Source organism: Schistocerca cancellata, chromosome 10 (assembly GCF_023864275.1).
Source record: "Schistocerca cancellata isolate TAMUIC-IGC-003103 chromosome 10, iqSchCanc2.1, whole genome shotgun sequence".
In the NCBI taxonomy this organism is placed as follows: Eukaryota; Metazoa; Arthropoda; class Insecta; order Orthoptera; family Acrididae; genus Schistocerca; species Schistocerca cancellata.
The window spans coordinates 29,740,328-29,760,725 of record NC_064635.1 but is presented as its reverse complement, the minus strand read 5'-3'; the positions used below and the strand labels follow the sequence as shown (position 1 = coordinate 29,760,725).

At 40.1% G+C, this 20,398-nt stretch overlaps 1 protein-coding gene across 6 annotated transcripts in view; it reads right to left on the bottom strand.

The window, feature by feature from the left end:
* Positions 1–435: 435 nt before the first annotated feature.
* Positions 436–20,398, bottom strand: part of LOC126106611 (casein kinase II subunit beta-like) — a 56,516-nt gene continuing 36,553 nt past the window's right edge. For 4 of the 6 annotated variants that reach the window (XM_049912961.1, XM_049912960.1, XM_049912962.1 and 1 more), the window contains exons 5-6: positions 12,027–12,216; positions 436–3,628 (exon numbers count right to left, since the gene is read on the bottom strand). In XM_049912961.1, coding sequence (XP_049768918.1) covers positions 3,514–3,628; positions 12,027–12,216 — 305 coding nt within the window. In that variant the 3' untranslated portion in view covers positions 436–3,513. The remainder of the gene's footprint in view (positions 3,629–12,026; positions 12,217–20,398) is intronic. The other 2 variants (XM_049912958.1, XM_049912959.1) reach the window with 1 other exon arrangement.

Genomic DNA, 20,398 nt, shown 5'->3' with positions numbered 1-20,398 from the left:
TGCAAGATCTCCAATTTCTGCACAGTCTAAGTGTCCAATACTCATCCATTTCAAACAGCTATTAAAACTTATTATTTTGAAGCAGAATAATTGAAAACTGTTAGTGCATTCAAAAGAGGAAAGACCATGGTAGATGTATGCCATGCTGTACTTCATCTGAAAGTCTAGCCATGTTTATTAGCTGCAAAACCGAAAGACCTGTGGATGATGACGCCATTTCTTCAATTCCAACAGAGAGTTTTACCGTAAACTTTGCAACATCTGACCCAAAGAACAGAGTAGTTTGACAAACAGAATTCAATAGTGAAGGATGCTTTTTTTTCATGATTTTATAACGTTTTCCTCTCATACAAATATAAATACATGAGAAATAGTATTTGCTGACTACTGTTCAACAAACTAAAATATTACTGCTATATTTCTGTACTATTATCAGAAATAAAACTTAAGTGCAGATATATTAATGGCTCTTGGAACAAAAGTGTTCTTATTGGCACCGAGAACCAGTCAGTTTCCTGGTATGGCAATGGCATTTAGAATGTTCTTAATAATTTTTTTTTGTCTAATTTGTCTCATATTTGCAGTGATGAGATGGGAAGCGTAATTCTGTGATATCAGAATACCTTATAAATCTGTTGGAAACAATTCAGTCATGTACAAACAAAAGATACTGTATTTGTTGGCATATAAGACACAATGGCGTACAAGAAGTGCTCCATTTTTTAGAGAAAAAAATTTCTCACTTAATACATCCAGTGAAAAATAATTATACGACATGTACCTCAAATACCTAGGCAAGATAAATAGGAAAATGTGTGTCTTTTTTACTATGCTCAAAGATGATCTATTTTTCAAAAGTGATTTTTTTTTAGAGAATTGCACTGCACTGCAATAAGAAATTGATTTCCAGGCGGTGACCTGTCAGTACGAAGCAAACAGAAGACGGACCATACTGCAAGGGTTGCTTGTTAGTCTGTGAAATAACTGGTACACATCTGTAAGTATCTTTGCAGTTTTAACTATATGTTGTAGCTGTTACAGTTTTATTTTTCTTCCTATGCGTAATAATTTGTAATACTTTTTTAAATAGTTTTCCTGCCTTTATTTAGGAAACCATTTCCCAATATGCAAAAGAATATCAGAAAAAAAGAAGAAAATAAGAGGGAAGAATGGTTTTTATTGCTTTTGTGTTGTATGAAAAGCACCACTGACTTGCAGACTAGAAAGTTTTAGAAGTAATCAGCACCATTACTCTTCTCTTTAAAAGTAACAAAGTTTCTTTGTTCTTGAACACACAACATATCACAAAATATTTTCTGTTATCTGGCAATTTTTGTTGAGAATATAACAGAGTAAGCCATCAACATTTTTAGTATCTGATCCATAAATCTGCGACGATAATGTTGTTCTTTTATACTGAAGAACACGCAAGTTGTGCCATAGATAACTTTGGATGCACTTAGAAATAACATGGACTGAACAAATTACTTGGACTTTAACACAGTATTGCAAATACTCTGCATGACCCTACATCACAAAGTACTGTTAATAAAAAGTTTTATGAAGTACATAAAACTGATGGTTTGCAGGAAGAGAAACATCTCCACCAGCACAGATCTTGGTTACAGCATACGATAAGTAGCTGCAGAAAGTCACATACAAAGTTGAATAGCTATAAACAATATGCTAATACTAAAGTGAATCATTTATGCTCACTGTAAGGGGAAACATCACAACCAACCATAATAAGCAACAATGTAATCTAAACCCATAATTATATGACAATAACACACTAATGACTGATGAAGAAAACAGCCAATAAGATGAAATATTTCAGCATTTGACTATTCAATTTCATATGAACATCCAGAAAATGTATTTAAATTGGATACAAATTTGTGTTCCATTACAGTTTTATCGTAAAATGTTTTTTTTTTTTTCCTTAATGTTTGTGAGCACAACATTTCTACTAGGAAGTTGCTTCAATTTTCTGTGAGTGGTTATGTTTGTCACACTCATAGAAGACAAACGATTAGGAAGGATTTTATATTACTCAGACATTCAACACTTTTGGAAATCAGATTTTTTTCATATGTATGTCACAACACATTTCTAACACATATTTACCTCTTTATTTCTTAACAACACTGCACTACAAGAACTTAAGAATATTTTTGAATCCTACTTGTACGAGTACCTTTCTATATGGTTCAAACTACTCAAAATTTCTGCTGTAGTATTTGTTAATAGCTTGTAGTTTCTCAGCAATTTACATGTCACAGTGTATTGTGCGCACTTAAAGGAAGGATATTACTTTCATTTCCTGTCTTAGTGACATACGTTCTTAGCATAAATTCGCTTTCTTCCCTGATTAATACTCAGCACCTTCTTCTCTCCTCAAACTACATCACAATTCTAACTTATTTTATTTTCTTGTAATTGTAAAACATATACAGACTACGTAACCTTCCACAAATTCCATTCTAATGCAAAATGACTCCGTACAACAACTCAGGAATAGCACAAATGTACAAAGACCTTTCCAAACATCTGTGACTACCATTCTGAATTCAGTCACATACAGAAATTGCAACTGTTCACATAACCTGAGATTCTTATTCTCCATAAAGTCCAATATGTAAAGGGATGTATTCATTCACATTTATGAGATCTACTTTCACACTTTAACAAAAGTATTCACGACACAAACTCAACAAAAAAGCATAGACAATCTTCTTACATTTGCACCAAACACAGCTACCAGATACTAAGTAAATAGTTTATAAATCAGTCTTCTGGTAACAAAAAATTGTACTTAATAAGCACCAATAAAAATAATTTAAATATCTTGCACTAATATACTACTAAGAAACTGTCCTTTTGTTCTAAACAACATTAAAGAGTTTCTCATGCCAATTCAATGTTCTTGGGGACATAAAATAGTGTACCTTTTATGAGAAGTTCTCTGCTGATGACGGCAGCATGCCCAGTAAACTTGGTGCTAAAAGAGTTTTGTAAACATATAGAATCTGACAGGCATTTCACTCTCTTACAATGAGAGACTGTAGCAACCACCAACTATCAGTACAATCAAGACAAATACATACAAGCTGGTTGCTCAGAAATAATACAAATATTTCTTTCAATCAGGTTAAAAACGAAGCCACTCCACTGTGTGGCAAGCGCAAATAAAGATAGTGTACATCACTGACAGCTATAACGAAATAAACACTATAACTTTTGGAATGCCACGTGCAGAGTCAATACAGTGCATAATGTGATCTGCAATATTATAGCTCATTTTACCTCAGTCTGCTTGCTTGTAAATTGTGATGCTGCCCACTTACTCATAAAAACCAGCAAATGTCTACCACACATTCAGAATGTTTCGGAAGTGCAGCAAACTCATGTTGCAGATCAGAGGTATGTGTTGAGACTGCCGAGTGAGGAACGGTTGCCGTCCTGCGCACACCCTTCAGCAGCAGAGCCGAGGGGTGCGCGCCACACACGTGATCAGTGACCACTCGTCGCACCGGGTGTGCCACTGCCTGCTTTCAGAGCCCTGCGTCCTTGCCCTTCTTCTGCCTGGATCTGGTATGCCAGGGGGTGGATCTTGAAGCCGTACAATCTGAGGCAGTCACGACAGGAGCATTAGAACTGTCAAGTACATAGCATGAGAAAAGTGGTGCAAAAATGGGAAAAAACAAATAGAAAAAAAAGAACAACTGTTTTTATTTCTAGAGACTGAAAAGTGTTAATGATTTGTTTTGTGAATAAAGTACTTCAAATATCTGTATCAAATTCTGAGTTATTTTCCTGTCATCAGTAATGACACTATGGAAATGATACTTCTATCAAAAAATGTGATTCAATATTTGATAATAATCATTTCCATTTGTTAATACAGATAGAATTTAATAATAATAATAATGCTACCAGTGAGATTCAAACTAGCAACCTCTATGATTACATGAATTCTGCACTGCACACTTAACTAGCAGTGAACATCTTACTAAGGCACAAATGTTTCATACTTAACAGTGATTCTTGAAACACTTCTAATCTTCCAAGGCGATTCCTTAACCTCCCCCCCCCCCCCTCCCACTCTCTCTCTCTCTCTCTCTCTCTCTCTCTCTCTCTCTCTCTCTCTCTCTCTCTCTGGCAGAACTGTGTCTTACTCTTTTAGAAAATTGACGTCCTGGCACTGACACACTGACATAAAGGGGTCTTTCGTCCATGGGATAAGTGCAAGGCAAAAGGAGGAGGGGGTGGGGGTAAAATAATTACTGCCTTATTTCATTTTATACAGAACCTGACATTAAAATCTACCATAAAAAGTGTGACTACGCAATAACAGGACTATTGCTGTGAAAAATTTTATTTCAAAAACATACATATCTAGTTATTGTCACCCTCAATATACTCCCCTCCTCTATCCCTATACACCATGCAAATTTTCCATTGATGGAAACAGTGCTGGATGTCCTCCTCAGTGAGCTCCTCGATGATGTGTGCCACTTTTTCTTTCAGTTCTTCAATGGACTGAAATCTTGTTCCTTTTAATTAAGATCTGACCTTCGGAAAGATAAGAAAGTCACATGCTGCTAGGTCAAGAGAATACGATGTGCGATCAAACAATGGGATGCTGTCCTCCCTAGAAACTTCTTAACACACAATGTGCTATGAGCCAGTCCATTGTCTTGATGCAGAACCGACAACTTGTTCTTCCACAGTTCAGATCTTTCTTTCTTATTTTCTGAAGGAACTGAGCAAGAACCTCAAGGTAGTAATGCTGAATAGTTTGACCTTCAAGAACCAAGACAATACACAATTCTCTGAGTATCCAATTTCGATTTGCTCATTAGAGCTCTTTTCGCTCTTTGTGAAGTTGGACCCTTCTGCTGCATGGACAGACATTTTAGTTTCTGCATTATAAGGGAAAAACCAAGGTTTGTGACATGTTACCTATCTTTCCCAGACATTAGAATCATTTTCAATGGCATTCCAAGTACAAACTTTTTAAGAATTTATTCTTGTTCAATTGTGAGAATTTTCGTCACCAGTATTGCATCAATTCAGAGGCTGTCAACAATGGCCTGCACGCTGTATATTGTTGAAATTCTTTATACAATCATAGGAATAATCAAGCTTACCAACCATAAAGGTGAAAGAAGAACGTTCAATTTTTTAATGGAAATTCACCAGACTTATCAAACCACCCTTGTATACCGCAATATAATGTATCGTTATTGTGCACCTGCAAATCTGTAGAAAAATTTTGACTTCCATTACATCTTCCATATAAGTATTCATTAACTATAAAACTTAAGTTTTAATGTGAGAGTGAAAAACAGGTCACGTCTATTCTGGGCAACACAAATGACACATTCCAACAGAATGTGAGAGCATATGAAACACAGTGTGGCTACACAATCCTTGTCAGCAACATACATCTGGCTGTCACTTTCTTTCCGTACAATAGTATCTGAATGGAGGCTGCATTAGAAATTACATGCATAACAATAACATACATTTATCGCACTGATCTGATAATTGGGACCTTCATTGGCAGTTAGAAGAGGAAACCTCTACATCTACATACACACTCTGCAAAACCACTGTGAAGTGAATGGCAGAAGGTACTTTTTATCTTACCATACGTTAGTTTCCTTCTGCTTCAGTAGCATACGAAGCACGAGAAGAATTACTGCTTAAACGCCACTGTATCATCCATAACTAGTGTTATCTTGTCTTTGCAGGTGCTGCTGGAGTGATGCGTAGGGGGATGAAGAGTGAAGAGCGTCTCTCGATTGTTCACTTAATACTAGTTCTCAAAATTTTGTAAGCAGGCTTTTTCAAGATATCTGGCATCTGTCTTCAAGCATCTGCCAATTCAGGTTTTATGTCAGTTCTGTGATGCTCTCTTACGAATCTCACAAACTTGCTACTATTGTGCCATCAACTGTATAATTTTAATGTCCCCAGTTAGTCATATCTGTTATGTGTCACCAGAGCAATATTCTAAGATGGGAAGCAGAAGTCATTTCAAAGTAGTCTCCTTTCCAGGCCAACTGCATTTTCCCAGTATCCTACAATGAACTCAGGTGTGCCACCTGCCTAACCTGCAATTTTGCCTAAGTGATCTTTCCATCTGAATGCACTGATGTGGTAGTTATAGGATGCAGTAGAGAACTGATTATCCAAGTACTGTCAAATGAAACCTAACTGAAAACATTCCATCTGGCAAATTCTAAGTTGCATACATGAGCATTCACACGTTCCACTGTCGCTGGGCTGCTCAGTTCCACAGTTTACCCCTCACTGGCAACTGTCACTGCTGCTATTCAGTGATGACAGCTGAACTTTCGCTTGTGACAGAATGTGGTGCTGTGGTACCCTTTTGCAAGGGTGACTACATGTAAACAAGTTGTTAGCATTTGAAGTACAACAATTTTTTATTTTGTTTTTATTATCTAGTTGAGCCTCTACGGACTGTGTGGTAACAATTTAATTTTAGTGTATGTCTTGTTCTTGTTCCAGCTTTGACTTCCTGCCAGTATCTTCTGAGCCCTCCAAGAAGTGCCTGTTTATGCTCTTCCGATAATGGTCCTCATCGTCTTTTGGACGTTGATGCCATTTTAAAACCTTTGTAGTTGTTCACCAATCTTCTAAATTTGTTCCTGTCAGGAATTTCTCTTTCTGAGATACCAATCTGCCCAAGATCTTTTTCGCATTCTTTGAATCATCTTGGCAATGTTTTCTTAGATTGGATGAAACTCCATATTCTTTTAGTCAGTCAGTCACCATCCATCCTCATGAGATACCGTAAAATAACAACCGTCTCTTCTTAATGTATGCTGTGATAGGTTCTGTCTTACTGTACAAGTCCTCATTTGCTCTCATTCGCCATTGTCCATCAACCCATCTATTACCTAGGATTTTCCTTAATATCCTACACTCACTTTTCCAGCTGCTCAGCTTGACCTTGTCTATTCATGGTCAAAGTTTCTGACGCACATAAGCCCTCAGGTTTTACAACTGTATTATAATGTCAGGACTTGAACCCTATACTCCTAGACTTTTTGTTAAAGGCATTCTTCGTCAGGTGGTATGCTTCGTCTAACTTCCTCATCCTGGCATTAATTGCTGCTTCTTCTAATCCATTCTCATGGATGAATTCACAGAGATACCTGAAATTCTTAACTCATCCGATTTTTCCCAGATTGGGACCATCCATTCACGTCCATCAAAGCTGTTCGTCATATATTTTGTCTTTTGAATAGAGATCTGGAGTCCAACTTTTTCAGCAATTTCTCACAGCCTATTGATCTTGTTGACTCCTGACTATGTTGTTAGCAAAAATGGCCAGGTCATCCGCAAAGGCCAAGCAGTCAATGTACACCCCTTTGTTCTTAGGACCAAGTCTGAACCACTCTTCATCTGTTTCTTCTTGAGCTAACAACTTTCTCTAATCTCGAATGACCTTTTCCAAGATGCAGTGCAGTTGAAAAGGAGTGGGGATAGTCCATCTCCTTGTCTTACACCCGTTTTGACTGTAAAGTGTTCTGATATCACACCCATAAATTTTATTTTTGACACCGTGTTAGAGTTCGTTTGATCAGCTTTCTTGATGTATCATCTAACCCAAACTCTTCCAAAATATTCGTTAATGCCTGACAGTCAGATGTCATATGCCTTTTGAAAATCAACAAACAGGACCATGTAGATATTTCCTCCTGTTTTTTTTGGTACCTGATGATGTTCTTAAGGTTAAAGATCTGTTCTGGGCAAGAACAACCCTTTCGGAAACCAGCTTGATACTCCCCAATCAGTTGCTCAAGATGATCTTGTATTCTGTTCTGTATTGCTTTGGAGGGAATCTTAAATGGAACAGATACTAATGAGATGCCCCTATAGTTATTGCTAATCATTTTATCGACTTTTTTGTGTAGAGGCTGGATTAACGCTGACTGCCATTCAGTTGGTATCATCCCAGTTCTCCAGATCCCCTCAAAAAGTTGGGCTAGTACATCTAAAGTTTCATTATTTGCGAGCTTCAGTAGTCCCACCACTATTGAATCCTCTCCAGATGCCTTATTATTCTTAAGGTTAATGATGATCTCTTTGATCTCCTCTTTACTAGGTGGAGATGAGTTGGGTAGTTTGTGAATCGTGGCACATACAAGGAATCTTTCTTTCGGTTCATCACAATTAAGTAGGTTTTCAAAATAATGAGACATGATGGTGCAATTTTCTTTGTTGTTCAGGGCGAGCTTTCCATTTTCGTCTCTAAAACAAAGACTAGGGGCTTGGTATCCTTTCAAATTGAATTTGAACGTCTGATAGAAGTCTCCGTCATTGATTCTCCGGAAATCCTGATCAATCTGTTCTAACTGCTGTTTCTCATATAACTGCTTAGCCATTCATAGAGCTCTGGCTGCATATTTTCGAACTTCACAGAATACATCAAAATCTTCAGGTCTCCTGGTAGAGTTCCACTTTTTCCATGTATTTGTTCTTTCAGCCACCACCTCATCCCAAACCTCATTCCAACATCTACGCTTTCTCTTTTTAGCTGTCAGGATTGCAGTATTATATGCTTGTTGGATCTTTGAGGCAATGTCTGTCCATTTATGGGATTGAAATGTCAGATGCTAGTGTTATTGTTCCAATACGTTTTGATTGATTTTGAGCTTCGCAATGTCATTTATGAATTTTATTTCCGGTTTACACAGCCTTATTGAGAAGGATGAAATTCATTTTGATCTTGGAGAGGTAACGATCCGAGTCAAACTGGGCATCTCTCTGTACTTTAACATTCATTATTTCCTTAACTGCTCTCCTAGAGATTGCTACATGATCAATCTGTTTCTCTCCACACACATTGCCTGGTGATCGCCAAGTCTTCGATTTACTTGGTTTGTGTTTGTAAAATGTTGACATTATCTGAAAACTGAAGGATCGACACAGACTGAAAAGTCTTATACCTTTTCTGTTAGTCATCTTGTGAGCAGGATACTTTCCAATTGTTGATCTGAATTGCGTTTCTATTCCCATTGAGCGTTAAAGTCACCTAGTAGGATCTTTATGTTCTTAGATGGTATTTTCTCTAACTCCTTCAAGAAGGGCCCAAAACTGTTCAACTTTCTCAGAAATACAACAATATTAAACATCAAAAAGAAAATTAAACCCATTACATAATATGCAAGTGTACTTGCCAGTGAAGAGGGAAGCTTGCACAGAAAAATTGTGAAAATAACAACACCAGGATGACATACGGGATGAAGTTTGGAATTAGCTCTTTCCTTCAGACGATTCGTACGATGAACAAAGAGACAGTGCCATGCGAACCAGAGACTTGCGCACACCAGTTATACACTGGGGAGCCACAGAAAACTGGTACACCTGCCTAATATTGTGTAGGGCCCCCATGAGCATGCAGTGCCACAACATGACATGGCATGGACTTGACTAATGTCTGAAGTAGTGCTGGAGGGAATTGACAGCATGAATCCTGTGGGGCTGTGCATAAATCCATAAGAGTACGAGGGGGTGTAGATCTCTTCTGAATAGTACAATGCAAGGCACCCGAGATATGCTCAATAATGTTGATATCCGGAGAGTTTGGTGGCCAGAGGAAGTGTTTGAACTCAGAAGTGCTCCTGGAGCCATTCTGTAGCAATTCTGGACTTGTGGCGTGTCACATTGTCCTGCTGGAATTGCCCAAGTCTGTCAGAATTCACAATGGACATGAATGGATGCAGGTGATCAGAAAGGATGCTTATGTCAGAGTGGTATCTAGACTTATCAGGGGTCCCATATCACTCCAACTGCACAGGCTCCACATCATTACAGTGCGTCCACCAACTTTAACACTCTCCTGCTGACATGCAGGGTCCACGGATTCACAAGGCTGTCTCCATACCTGTACACGTCCATCCACTTGATACAATTTGAAACAACACTCGGACTAGGCAACATGTTTCCAGTCATCAACAGTCCAATGTCGGTGTTTGTTGACAGGCCCTGGTGAGGTGTAAAGCTTAAATCTTGATAACCTGCCAATGTAGTGGCAGTAACAGATCTAACAACTGCACCAGACACTTGCTGTCTCATGTAGATCTTGCGGACTGCAGCAGCAAATTCTGCTCGTTTACATCTCTCTGTATTTGAATACTCACGTCTATACCAGTTTCTTTGGTGCTTCAGCGTATGATATTGGCTGCTCCAATGACCGTGCACGTTATTGGGTTTCTCCCAATTCACGTTGGATGAAGAGCCTTAAGATGGTTTAATGGCAGACAAACTGGTTGCATAAATAATGTAATGCATTACTGATGGCTAAAGTTATTTTAATTTATTTTCAGTTCTGAAAGGATCTGAACACCAAGAACAGTGGGATATTGCCCAATTACTGCCTTTAAAACGATTGCCAGATTTAACAGCAATAAACAAAGTTTTAACACACTGAAGCCAAAATAGATTTGCAGAATTTTTTCCCTAAACTGTAGGTCTATTTCAATGGCCACTTTGAACTTTCAAAGTCACACTATGTAGCCTCAGTTCTCTTTTTTGTTGTAAGACATGCGTACAAAAACTGTATGTACAGTTTTGTGTTAATTCATTGTTTCTTTGTTTCATATTCCTATGGCCTTTGGTGCAATATGTGTTCGTGAATGATCAGTTATCTGAACACGTCCCATCTCCAATTGTTTGAAATACTTGATAATCTATTGTACCACATTTCGGCATTTTTTGAAATATACAGTTTTACATTTTTCAAAGAACAAAAAAAGTTGCCAATCTTTGCACTAATTTGAAATCATATGAAGATTTGACTGGATGTTTGTGCAGCTTTCTCAGGTTTTACATCATTATAGACAACTGCATCACCTGCAAAAAGTCTGAAATTACAACTGATGTGTGCCAAGTCATTAACCTTTTTCTGCTACAGATGTGCTCTCTGCATTCTGTGCTGAGGGCAGCTTTTGATATGGCCATACTGCTCACCAAATTCTGGTGCCTGTGCTAAGAGAGCGTTCCAGCCAACCCGAAATACTTATCATCCATTTTTTCAAGAACTATTAGGTGAAAAATTTGATTTTTGCACATCTTACTCTGATATCTTCACTCAATAAAGAACTGAATTTCTTCTCATTAGCCAGCATGCTTACTGTGTTGCATCAAATTACGTAAAATACTACATGCAATTTTAAATAGTTTACTGAGGTAGAAACACATTGTGTAAACTTTGTGTATGGTTGATTTTAGCTCTTACATTGCAGTGAATGACACACCTGATGAATGACACAGCAGGATGCATATACATGTCGGCATCAGTGAAAGGTTTAATACACAGTATGAACAACTGTCCTAACACACTTCGCTACAGCATATCTGAAGCTGCTTCTGAAAGGAGGAGAACTGTGATTCTTCTCCTGTTGCTACTTAATCAGCAGGATCATGAAATGGACTCCCCCCCCTTTCCCTCCCCCAACATAAGGATGCATGTTTCATTTCTGGCAAAATGCACAGAAGGACTGTGGACCAAACAGGAAATGATACAATCATATCAAATGGTGTAATGAAAACAATTCTGTAGCATTATTCTAAAACTTAAGACATCTTCACAATGGGTCAGTGGAAGTGAAGCGCCAGGCAACAACTACAAAGGTCACAGGTTCAATCTCCAATCATTCCGAGGATTTTAATCTGTCACCTGTCACTAACTTCCCCACTGGCTACGTTTATTACTGTGAATTTGCCAAGATGTACAGTGGTTCAGGATCCATGTTAAACTATGGGTACGCCTGCCAGAGTTCAAGAGTCAGAGGAAGGCAATACACTGTGGTGTCCGAACCAACTTTCAGGTTTTTGCTTTGTTCTTGTAAGACATATTTTAAATAATTACCTTGTAGAATGTTTTATAGAAACTAAAAACTTATCAGCTACCACAACTGATATCTTTTTTTTTTTTTATATCTGTAAGAGGAAAGAAGATAATTTTTCATTTTAATGTGACATACCTTGGAACAAATTGTTGTGTTGGTTTCGGTGGACGACACTCTGGGTGGACCATGAAAACCATCTGAGGAAATGACGTTCCAAAGAAAGCTCCATCCACTTTGTGATGTCTGGTGGATTTTGGAACATACACGTCATTAGACTTTGGGCAGTACAGTTTCACCATTTCTTCTCCAGGAATGTCTGACAAACCTATGGAAAATAACAGTATCATATTAACATTCAGTAACAGGAGGAGATAATTTCTTAATGGAAAATCTGAATTTGAAAGCTTTGGAAGTTTTTTTGTCTATATATAAACTGAACCCAAGACATTTCAAGAAAGCATACTAATTCAATAAAATAGCAGCTAACTCACCATATGTAGCTCTCGAGCCATGGATGCATGAGGGTTATTCCGATAGTCAGTCCCATTAACATACATATATAAAAAATGCCAGTGGTTTTTGCTGGTTTCCAGAGATGAAAAAATGTCTTGGGTTTCAGTGGTTTGAAGATGACGACAAGTTAAAGGAGAGTGTCAAAGTGTGACTCAGTTCACAAGTGGAAGAGTTGTAACTTGTTTCCCAATACGACTAGTGCCAAAATGTAGGGGGAAATTATGTAGAAAAATAGCTTTAAGCTGCATATAATAAAAACTTTTTATGTATTAGTGCTCTTAAAAAAAAAAATGTATTTACTACGAATACCTATCGTATTACTTGAAAACATATAATCATTGTTCAACTACACCTCAATCTAAACTTTCACAGATATTCCAAAAAATATATTTGGACACAGCACTCATCCTCACATACAATCAAGAACAACCTGAATTGGAAGTTACACTGAATAAACTGAAAGTAGTAGTTCTGAATTACCAATTTCATCAATCGCCATTGGGTTCATGATGTTTGAAGAAGTTTGACTTCTCTTTCCATTTTCTAATGAAGTGTCACTGCATCAAATTTATTCCCTGATCCTTGCTTGGTGGTAGCAGCAGGCATTCAAATTATAAAGGGAACAACCAAAAACAGTAAGACATACTGTCTGGCCCCATACATGTGGGCAACAGCTCAGAATCACTGTCATACCAGAGTGCACAAAATAGGCGCGACAGGGCAATGGACAACGGCAAGGGGTGGTGTATCACATCATGCTCTGGCCAGAAGCGCTGAGCGTTGTTCATCTATAGCGTGCACTTAGATGTGCGAGTAGAACATTTTAGCACTGATTCATGTTGGTTTAGATTAAAACACTTGGCCATTTCAGTGGCTATGAGAGTTACCAGAATAACCCCCCCCCCCCCCTCCCTTCCCCAGGAGTTCGGCTAGGAACTGTTTGATCATCCACCTTACAGTCCTGACCTTATTCCCATTGATTTTGATCTTTTCTTGCAGTTCAAGAAATTCTTGTTGTCTGCTCAGCATTTTTGCAATAACAAAAAGCTGAAGATGACTAACACATGGGCGAATTCCCAAGTGGCAGATTTCTATGGCACAAGAATACAAAAGTTGATCCCACAATATGAAGAGTGTCTTTATTTTGATGATGATTTGAAAGTAGGGAAACTTAATTTCTGGGAGATCAGCCTAAAGCATTCAAAGCTTTTATGACACATTATGTTAAAAAGTGATAGCATTAGTTTTCTAACCACATATATCTTTCTTAGCTGTCAGACTCAGAAACAGTGGCCCAATGTGCCATTTACCACAATCTTGTCAATTACCAGGGTAAACAACAGCTGCATTGTGTGGTGTCGGACAGACACGGAACACACCGAGACCACAAAGTTACATCTCTCTCTGCGCAAAATGTATTGCGCAGATGCTTTCCCACTTCCTCACCTTTGTAAGCAGTTGTCCCACAAAGTCTCCAAAGCTGTGTTAACCCTCGAGTGGCTGCATCAATTTTTGTAGCACAAGCAGGTGGGTGGCACACTTTATACTCATTTAAAGAATAGCTGTCTTCATGATACCAACATAAACACGAATATGCAATATCACAGTCTAGTTTAATTAAACGACTGTAAGACAAACTTACACTATATGAGCTAAACACTGTTCAATTAAAAATAAACTTTCACTATATCGCTCTGACGCAATGTGCTAGTCCTACCCCACAGTAATGACCCACTCAAAGCAGTAAGCAGTGCAGCTGCACCAAATCACAGCCAACCGCTCATTAGGTTGCTAATTCTCTCTTCTACAACTCACTCTTTGTGGGATTCTGTCACTAGCTCAGAATCTTGGTCATCACCTCGCATGGTCATACATTTTTTCTCACCTAGCATGTAGTTTATTTTATATTACTGCTGCTCACTTGGACATGACAGCACAACTGAGCACTGGGTTAGCTGAAGCAATACCAAAGGAACAGGATGGGCTCCCAGTTGTACAGCAATAGTGGAACGGTGCAACACAATGTTATTTATGGTTGGTGCACTTCACACAAAGGTGCACCTTCTCGATGGGCAAGAGTGAATTCTTTACCCTGATTAACAAGATTTGAAGACACTTATTTCTAAAGATGCATTAATTATTTTGTCCCTAGACCTATCACTGGAGCAAATAATTTACCATCTTTTAAAAATATGAATAAGGTCCTCAATTAAACTATGCTTCACCAGTCTGTTTGTGTTCTGTGAAAAAAATGGCAAAAACTGGAGTGAGATTAGTGGATGTAAGACATGCCACTTGGAATTTGATAAATTACAGACACAGAAAGACTTAGTTTATGTTTTATTCTCCACTCTTATTTTTACAGGCAATCCAATGGAAGGATTATAACAATACAAGAGATTACTCTCCTTAAGACTTGCAGACATGTATGCAAACTGCCACAAAAGGAAACCCAAAAAGTTTGAAACATAGAAATATTCTTTTGAAATTCTGTCTGTAATAGAGTGTGTTTGAAAATTTTTAGCTCTATCATGCAGCACTTCCCCAATTTCAGAGGGCAATATGGGTAAGCAAAAGAAGTGAGCCCAAACAAGCAGACAATGTGGCTGGGAGAGGAGTGATGGGCAGGGAATGAGTTTCATCTTCCTCATACACTGCAGCCAATATTCCTACATTCCATTCTGGCCAACTACTGCCACAATGGATTACGAATATTCTTTTCTAAAATGAAAGAAAGAAAAAAGAAATAAGTACCTGTCTTAATGTCAAGAGCACAGATGGAAAGCCAGTACTAAGCAAAGAAGGGAAAACTACAGTGGACAGAATGTTAGAGAAAGGGAAGAGGAAGAAGATGATGATGAGATGAGAGATACAATACTGCAAGGAGAATTCGACAAACTACTGAAAGACTTACATTGAAACAAGGTCCCTGGAGTAGACAATATTCCCTTAAAAGTTATTGAGTTTCTTGGGAGAGCCAGCCATGAAAAAACTATTCCATCTAGTGTGCAAGATATTTGAGAAAGGTGAAGTACCCTCAGACACAAGAATAGTTTAAAAATTCCTATTCTGCTGGTGATAGGTGCTGACAGGTGTGAATAATACGGACAATCAGTTTAACGAGTCACAATTGGAAATACTGCACTGATTTTTATACCATGCAGAAGAATGGAAAAATTGGTAGAAGCTGACCTTCGGGAGGATAAGTTTTGGTTCCAGAGAATTTTAGAAACACATGAGACAATATTCACTTTACTACTCATCTTCAAAGATAGTTTGAAGTATGGAAAACCTACATTTATAGCATTTGTAGATTCAGAGAAAACTTTTGACAATGTTTATTGAAATAAACTCAAATTCTGAAAGTATCAGGAATATAACAGAGAGAATGAAAGGTTATTTACAACTTGTACATAAACCAGACAGCATTTATAAGAGTCTAAAGATATGAAAGGGAAGCAGTAAATGAGGAAAAAGTGAGACCCCTTTCCCCTATGTTATCCAATCCAATACACAAAGCAAGCAGTATATGAAACAATGGGAAAATTTAGAAACGGAATTAATGTACATGGAGAAGAAGTAAACATTTGAATCTTGGTGACGATACATTCTACGAGTGACAGTAAAGGACTTGGAAGAGAAGAGCAGTTTACTGGTATATATAGTAGCTTGAAAAAGAGGTTACAAGGTGAACATAAAAAGCACAACAATGGTAATGGAACGTAGTCTAATTAAATGAAACCATGTCAAGGGAGTTAGATTAGGGAGGGAGACACTAGGAGTAATAGATTAGTTCTGCTATTTTGGCAGGAAAATAATTATGATGTGACCTAATCGGTCCCTTGTTCCTAATAAAACAATGCCATAAGTGTGAGAATAAAACGGACGAAACATATAACTCAAAACAGAAAGAAAGGAAAAGCCACAAGAACGAAGGGAAGGCAACGAACACTAAAAGGAGCAAAAGAGGACAAGAAAACAACAGAGACGCTAGAAACAGAAGAGAGTAAAACATGAAAGCAGATTACAGTGGCTGGCCAACCACGAGAATAAAAAGGGAAAGCCAGCCACTCTGCAACACACTAAAACCTCCACCCTACAAGCACTAGGGCGGAGGACACAGAGGGACAAAGGACATGTACTAAAACCTACATAGAAGTATAAAACCCATCCTCACGGATAAAATATAAAACTAAAGCTGGTGTGGAGGCATTGTCGCCCAACACCGAAGGCAGGGTGCTGGGAAAGTTAAAAGTCTGCCACAGAGTGGCTAAAAGTGGGCACTCCAGCAAGAGGTGGACGACTGTCATTTGGGAGCCACAGCGACACTGAAGCAGGTCCTCGCGACGGAGTAGGTTACCATGTGTCAGCCACATACAGCCAATGCAGAGCCGGCAGAGGACAACTGATTCCCTGCGAGAGGCCTGCATGAAAGACTTCCACACATTCATAGTCTCCTTAATGACACGCAGTTAGTTGTGTGTGCTGTTATGCCATTCCATCTACCAAAGCCGGAAAATACTGCAGTGTAAGACAGAATGCACGTCAGCTTCGGAGATGCCTATCTCCAGAAGCAGTTTTCGCATCGCCTGTTTGGCCAGCCTGTCGGCAAGTTCATTGCTGGGGATTCCGACGTGTCCTGGGATCCACACAAACACCATGGAACAGCAGGACTATTCCAGGGCATAGGTGGACTCCTGAATGGACGCTAACAGAGGGTGGCGAGGGTAGCATTGGTCAATAGCTTGTAGGCTGCTCAATGAGTCAGTACACAGCAGAAATGACCCGCCAGGGCATGAACGGATGTACTTAAGAGCATGAGATATGGCAGCCAGCTCTGCAGTGAGAACACTGCAGCCAACTGGCAAGGAGTGCTGCTCAATATGTCCTCCACGAACATACGCGAAACCTGCGTGACCACCAGCCACTGAGTTGTGTGTGTAAACTACTTCAGAGCCCTGAAACACATCAAGAATCGAGAGGAAGTGACAGGGGAGAGCAGCAAGGTTCACGGAGTCCTTAACGCCATCCAAAAGGTCGAGACAAAGCTGTGGCCGAGGCGTACGTGAATGGACCGCAAGTAGAGGTGATAAAGGGAAGGACTCCAGTTCGGAGAGCAGGAACTGCATGTGAACTGTAATTGTTTGCCCCAAACTGGGCCACTCATGCGGGAGATGGACTGCTGCGGGCGGTAAAAGGAGACGGTAATTCGAATGCTCTGGGGAACTACGAATGTGTGCTGCGTAACTGGCAAGCAGTTGCACATGTCTGATCTGCAGTGGAGGGACACCAGCCTCCACCAGAACGCTGGTCACCGGACTCGTCCTGAAAGCTCCTGTCACTAATCCAACCCAACAGTGGTGCACAGGGTCGAGTAAATGCAACGCTGAAGGCGCTGCCGAACCATAAACCACACTCCCATAGTCAATTCAGGATTGATCAAGAACTCTGTAGAGCTGCAGCAGCATAGAGCGATCTGTACCCCAATTGGTGTTGCTCAGGCAATGGAGGGCACCGAGGTGCTGCCAGCACTTCTACTTAAGCTGACGAAGATGAGGGAGCCAAGTCAATCGAGCGATGAAAACCAGTCCTAGGAACTGATATGTCTGCACTACAGTGAGTGGATCATCATTAAGGTAAAGTGCAGGTTCCGGATGAACAGTACAACACTGACAGAAGTGCATGACACACGACTTTGCGGCTGAAAAGTGGAAGACGTGGGCTAGAGCCCATGACTGCGCCTTGTGGATTGCTCCCTGGGGGCTGCTTGGCAACAACAGTACAGGAGCAGAAGTACGAAATGCAGAAGTCGGAGGGCCCGACAGCTGCTGCTAGACCGTTAATCGCCACTAAAAATAGACAGACTCTCAATACAGAGCCCTATGGGACTCCATTCTCCTGGATATGGATGGAACTGTAGGAGTCAGCAACTTGGACACGGAAAGTACAGAGTGACAGGAAGCTTTGGATAAAAATCAAGAGTGGTCCCTGGAGACCCCACTCATAAAATGTGGCAAGGATATGATGTCACCAAGTCATGTCGTATGCTTTATGTAATTAAAAGAAACACGGCAATCTGGTGTTGCCATCTGGAAAAGGCTGTTCCGATGGCACAAGATTATCACTGGTAGAGCGACCCTGGTAGAGGCCGCCCTGTCACTGAGCCAGCGAGCTACGTGACTCCAGGATCCACCCTGACCGCAGCTAATACATACAAGGGTACTGCACCATCTGGAGGGAGATATACATTTCAGACAGTCATTTCCTGCATCGTCCTTATTCTGACAGCCACAGCTTCAAGAGGGGTTTGAAGGCAGAGGGCAGGGGTCCGCATTGCTGGGAACCAGGTTTGCTGGAGGGCAATGTAGATAGCAGGTGTAAAGCTGAACAGCTGCCGTGGCTCAGCCAGGCGGTGGAAAAAACTGCTGCAATTCCACTGGAGGATGACATCGTGAGACTGGGAAGGCGTGGAACATTTAATGAGGCAATTTACGCCTCAGAGTCACCAGCTGCCACCGATTTATTGCCTGAGCAGTGTATATCCATTGTATCTGAGGGTCTGGCGAGATCTAGGTCCTCAGCGGACGCCGAAATCTCCACCTCATCCTCAGCCACAGAGTTTGTAGGTAGTGGTGGTGTGTGCGCGCCACCGCAATTCCCTTGGTCTTGGTCTTAGGGGTTTTCTTTTTGGATTTCTCTCGCTGCTCTTTGGGTTTCCCTGGCAGGTAGGACTTCACTGGCTCCGTCTCTGGGACTGAGGATGAGCGTGAAGCCCTATGAGCAGCTGCTTTTGGACTCGTCAACCACTGGCGGGTGTAGCCTTTCCTCCTAGAAGAAACTTGGGAAGAGAGTGACCCAACGGACCCCTTCCTAGCGAGAGAAGCCAACAAGACTTACACTTCTCCGGCTTAGAATTGGGGACGGACGTCCCTGATGGTTTGGGAGGGGGGGGGGGGGTTTGCTCCCAAAATGGGTGGTGCAGCCGCAACAAGGAGGGAAATGCCCTTCACCATCAAGGGGGCAGGTGTAGTTTTCCAGCTCTGAGAGGAGACCTGGGTTGGCAGAGCTGATGGTGCCAGAGCTGTTGCAGTGGTGGCTAAGACGATTTCATACGCACAGGATGCAGGCGTTCAAATTTTCTCTTAGCCTCGGTGTAGGTCTTCCTGGAGATTCCTGCAGTCAGGCGAGAAAGGCAAATGGTGCTCTCTGCAGTTGACACAGATGGGAGGCGGGGCACATGGAGTATTGGGATGTGATGGGCATCCGCAATCTCGACATGCGACGCTGGAAGTACAGCGGGAAGACATATGTCCGAACTTCCAGCACTTAAAGCACCGTATCACACCAGTAGATGATCACCTTGACCTTCTCGGGCAATGTATCACCCTCGAAGGCCAATATGAAGACACTGGTGGCAACCTGATTCTTCCCACTCTTCTTTTAAGTTATCGAATTTCTCATTTAATTGTCTATTATCATCTTTAAGTGAAACAATTTGATTTTCAAGTGACTCAAACTTCTTGTCAAATTTTTCATTTAGTAAACCCATATTTTCTGGAGTAAACCCATTTGAGTGTTAAATTTTTCAGTTTGGGACTCAAATTTAGTATCAAACATATCATCTATATGTCGCATATTCTCAGTTAACTGACGTTGCATACTGGCCATGAATTTAATAATAATATCACCATCTTTCAGCTCTGTAACATTCACACATTCCTGTGTAACTATGGTATTTATAGACTCCTGTATATTACCATTTCTACTTTTTCTTGGGTTTGCTTCTACTGTCACCTCCACATCAATGATATTAGCAACACTTAAATTATGTGATTGCTGTCCTACATTTATTACATTTGGCACTCCTTCACCAATATTTTCCTCACTCAAACGACTTTTTGTAATAATGTGATGTGTCTATCTCACATAAAGTCTAAGTGAAACTGGATTTGTCTCTATTCGGCTCAAAATCATAAAATGAAATTTACTGCACA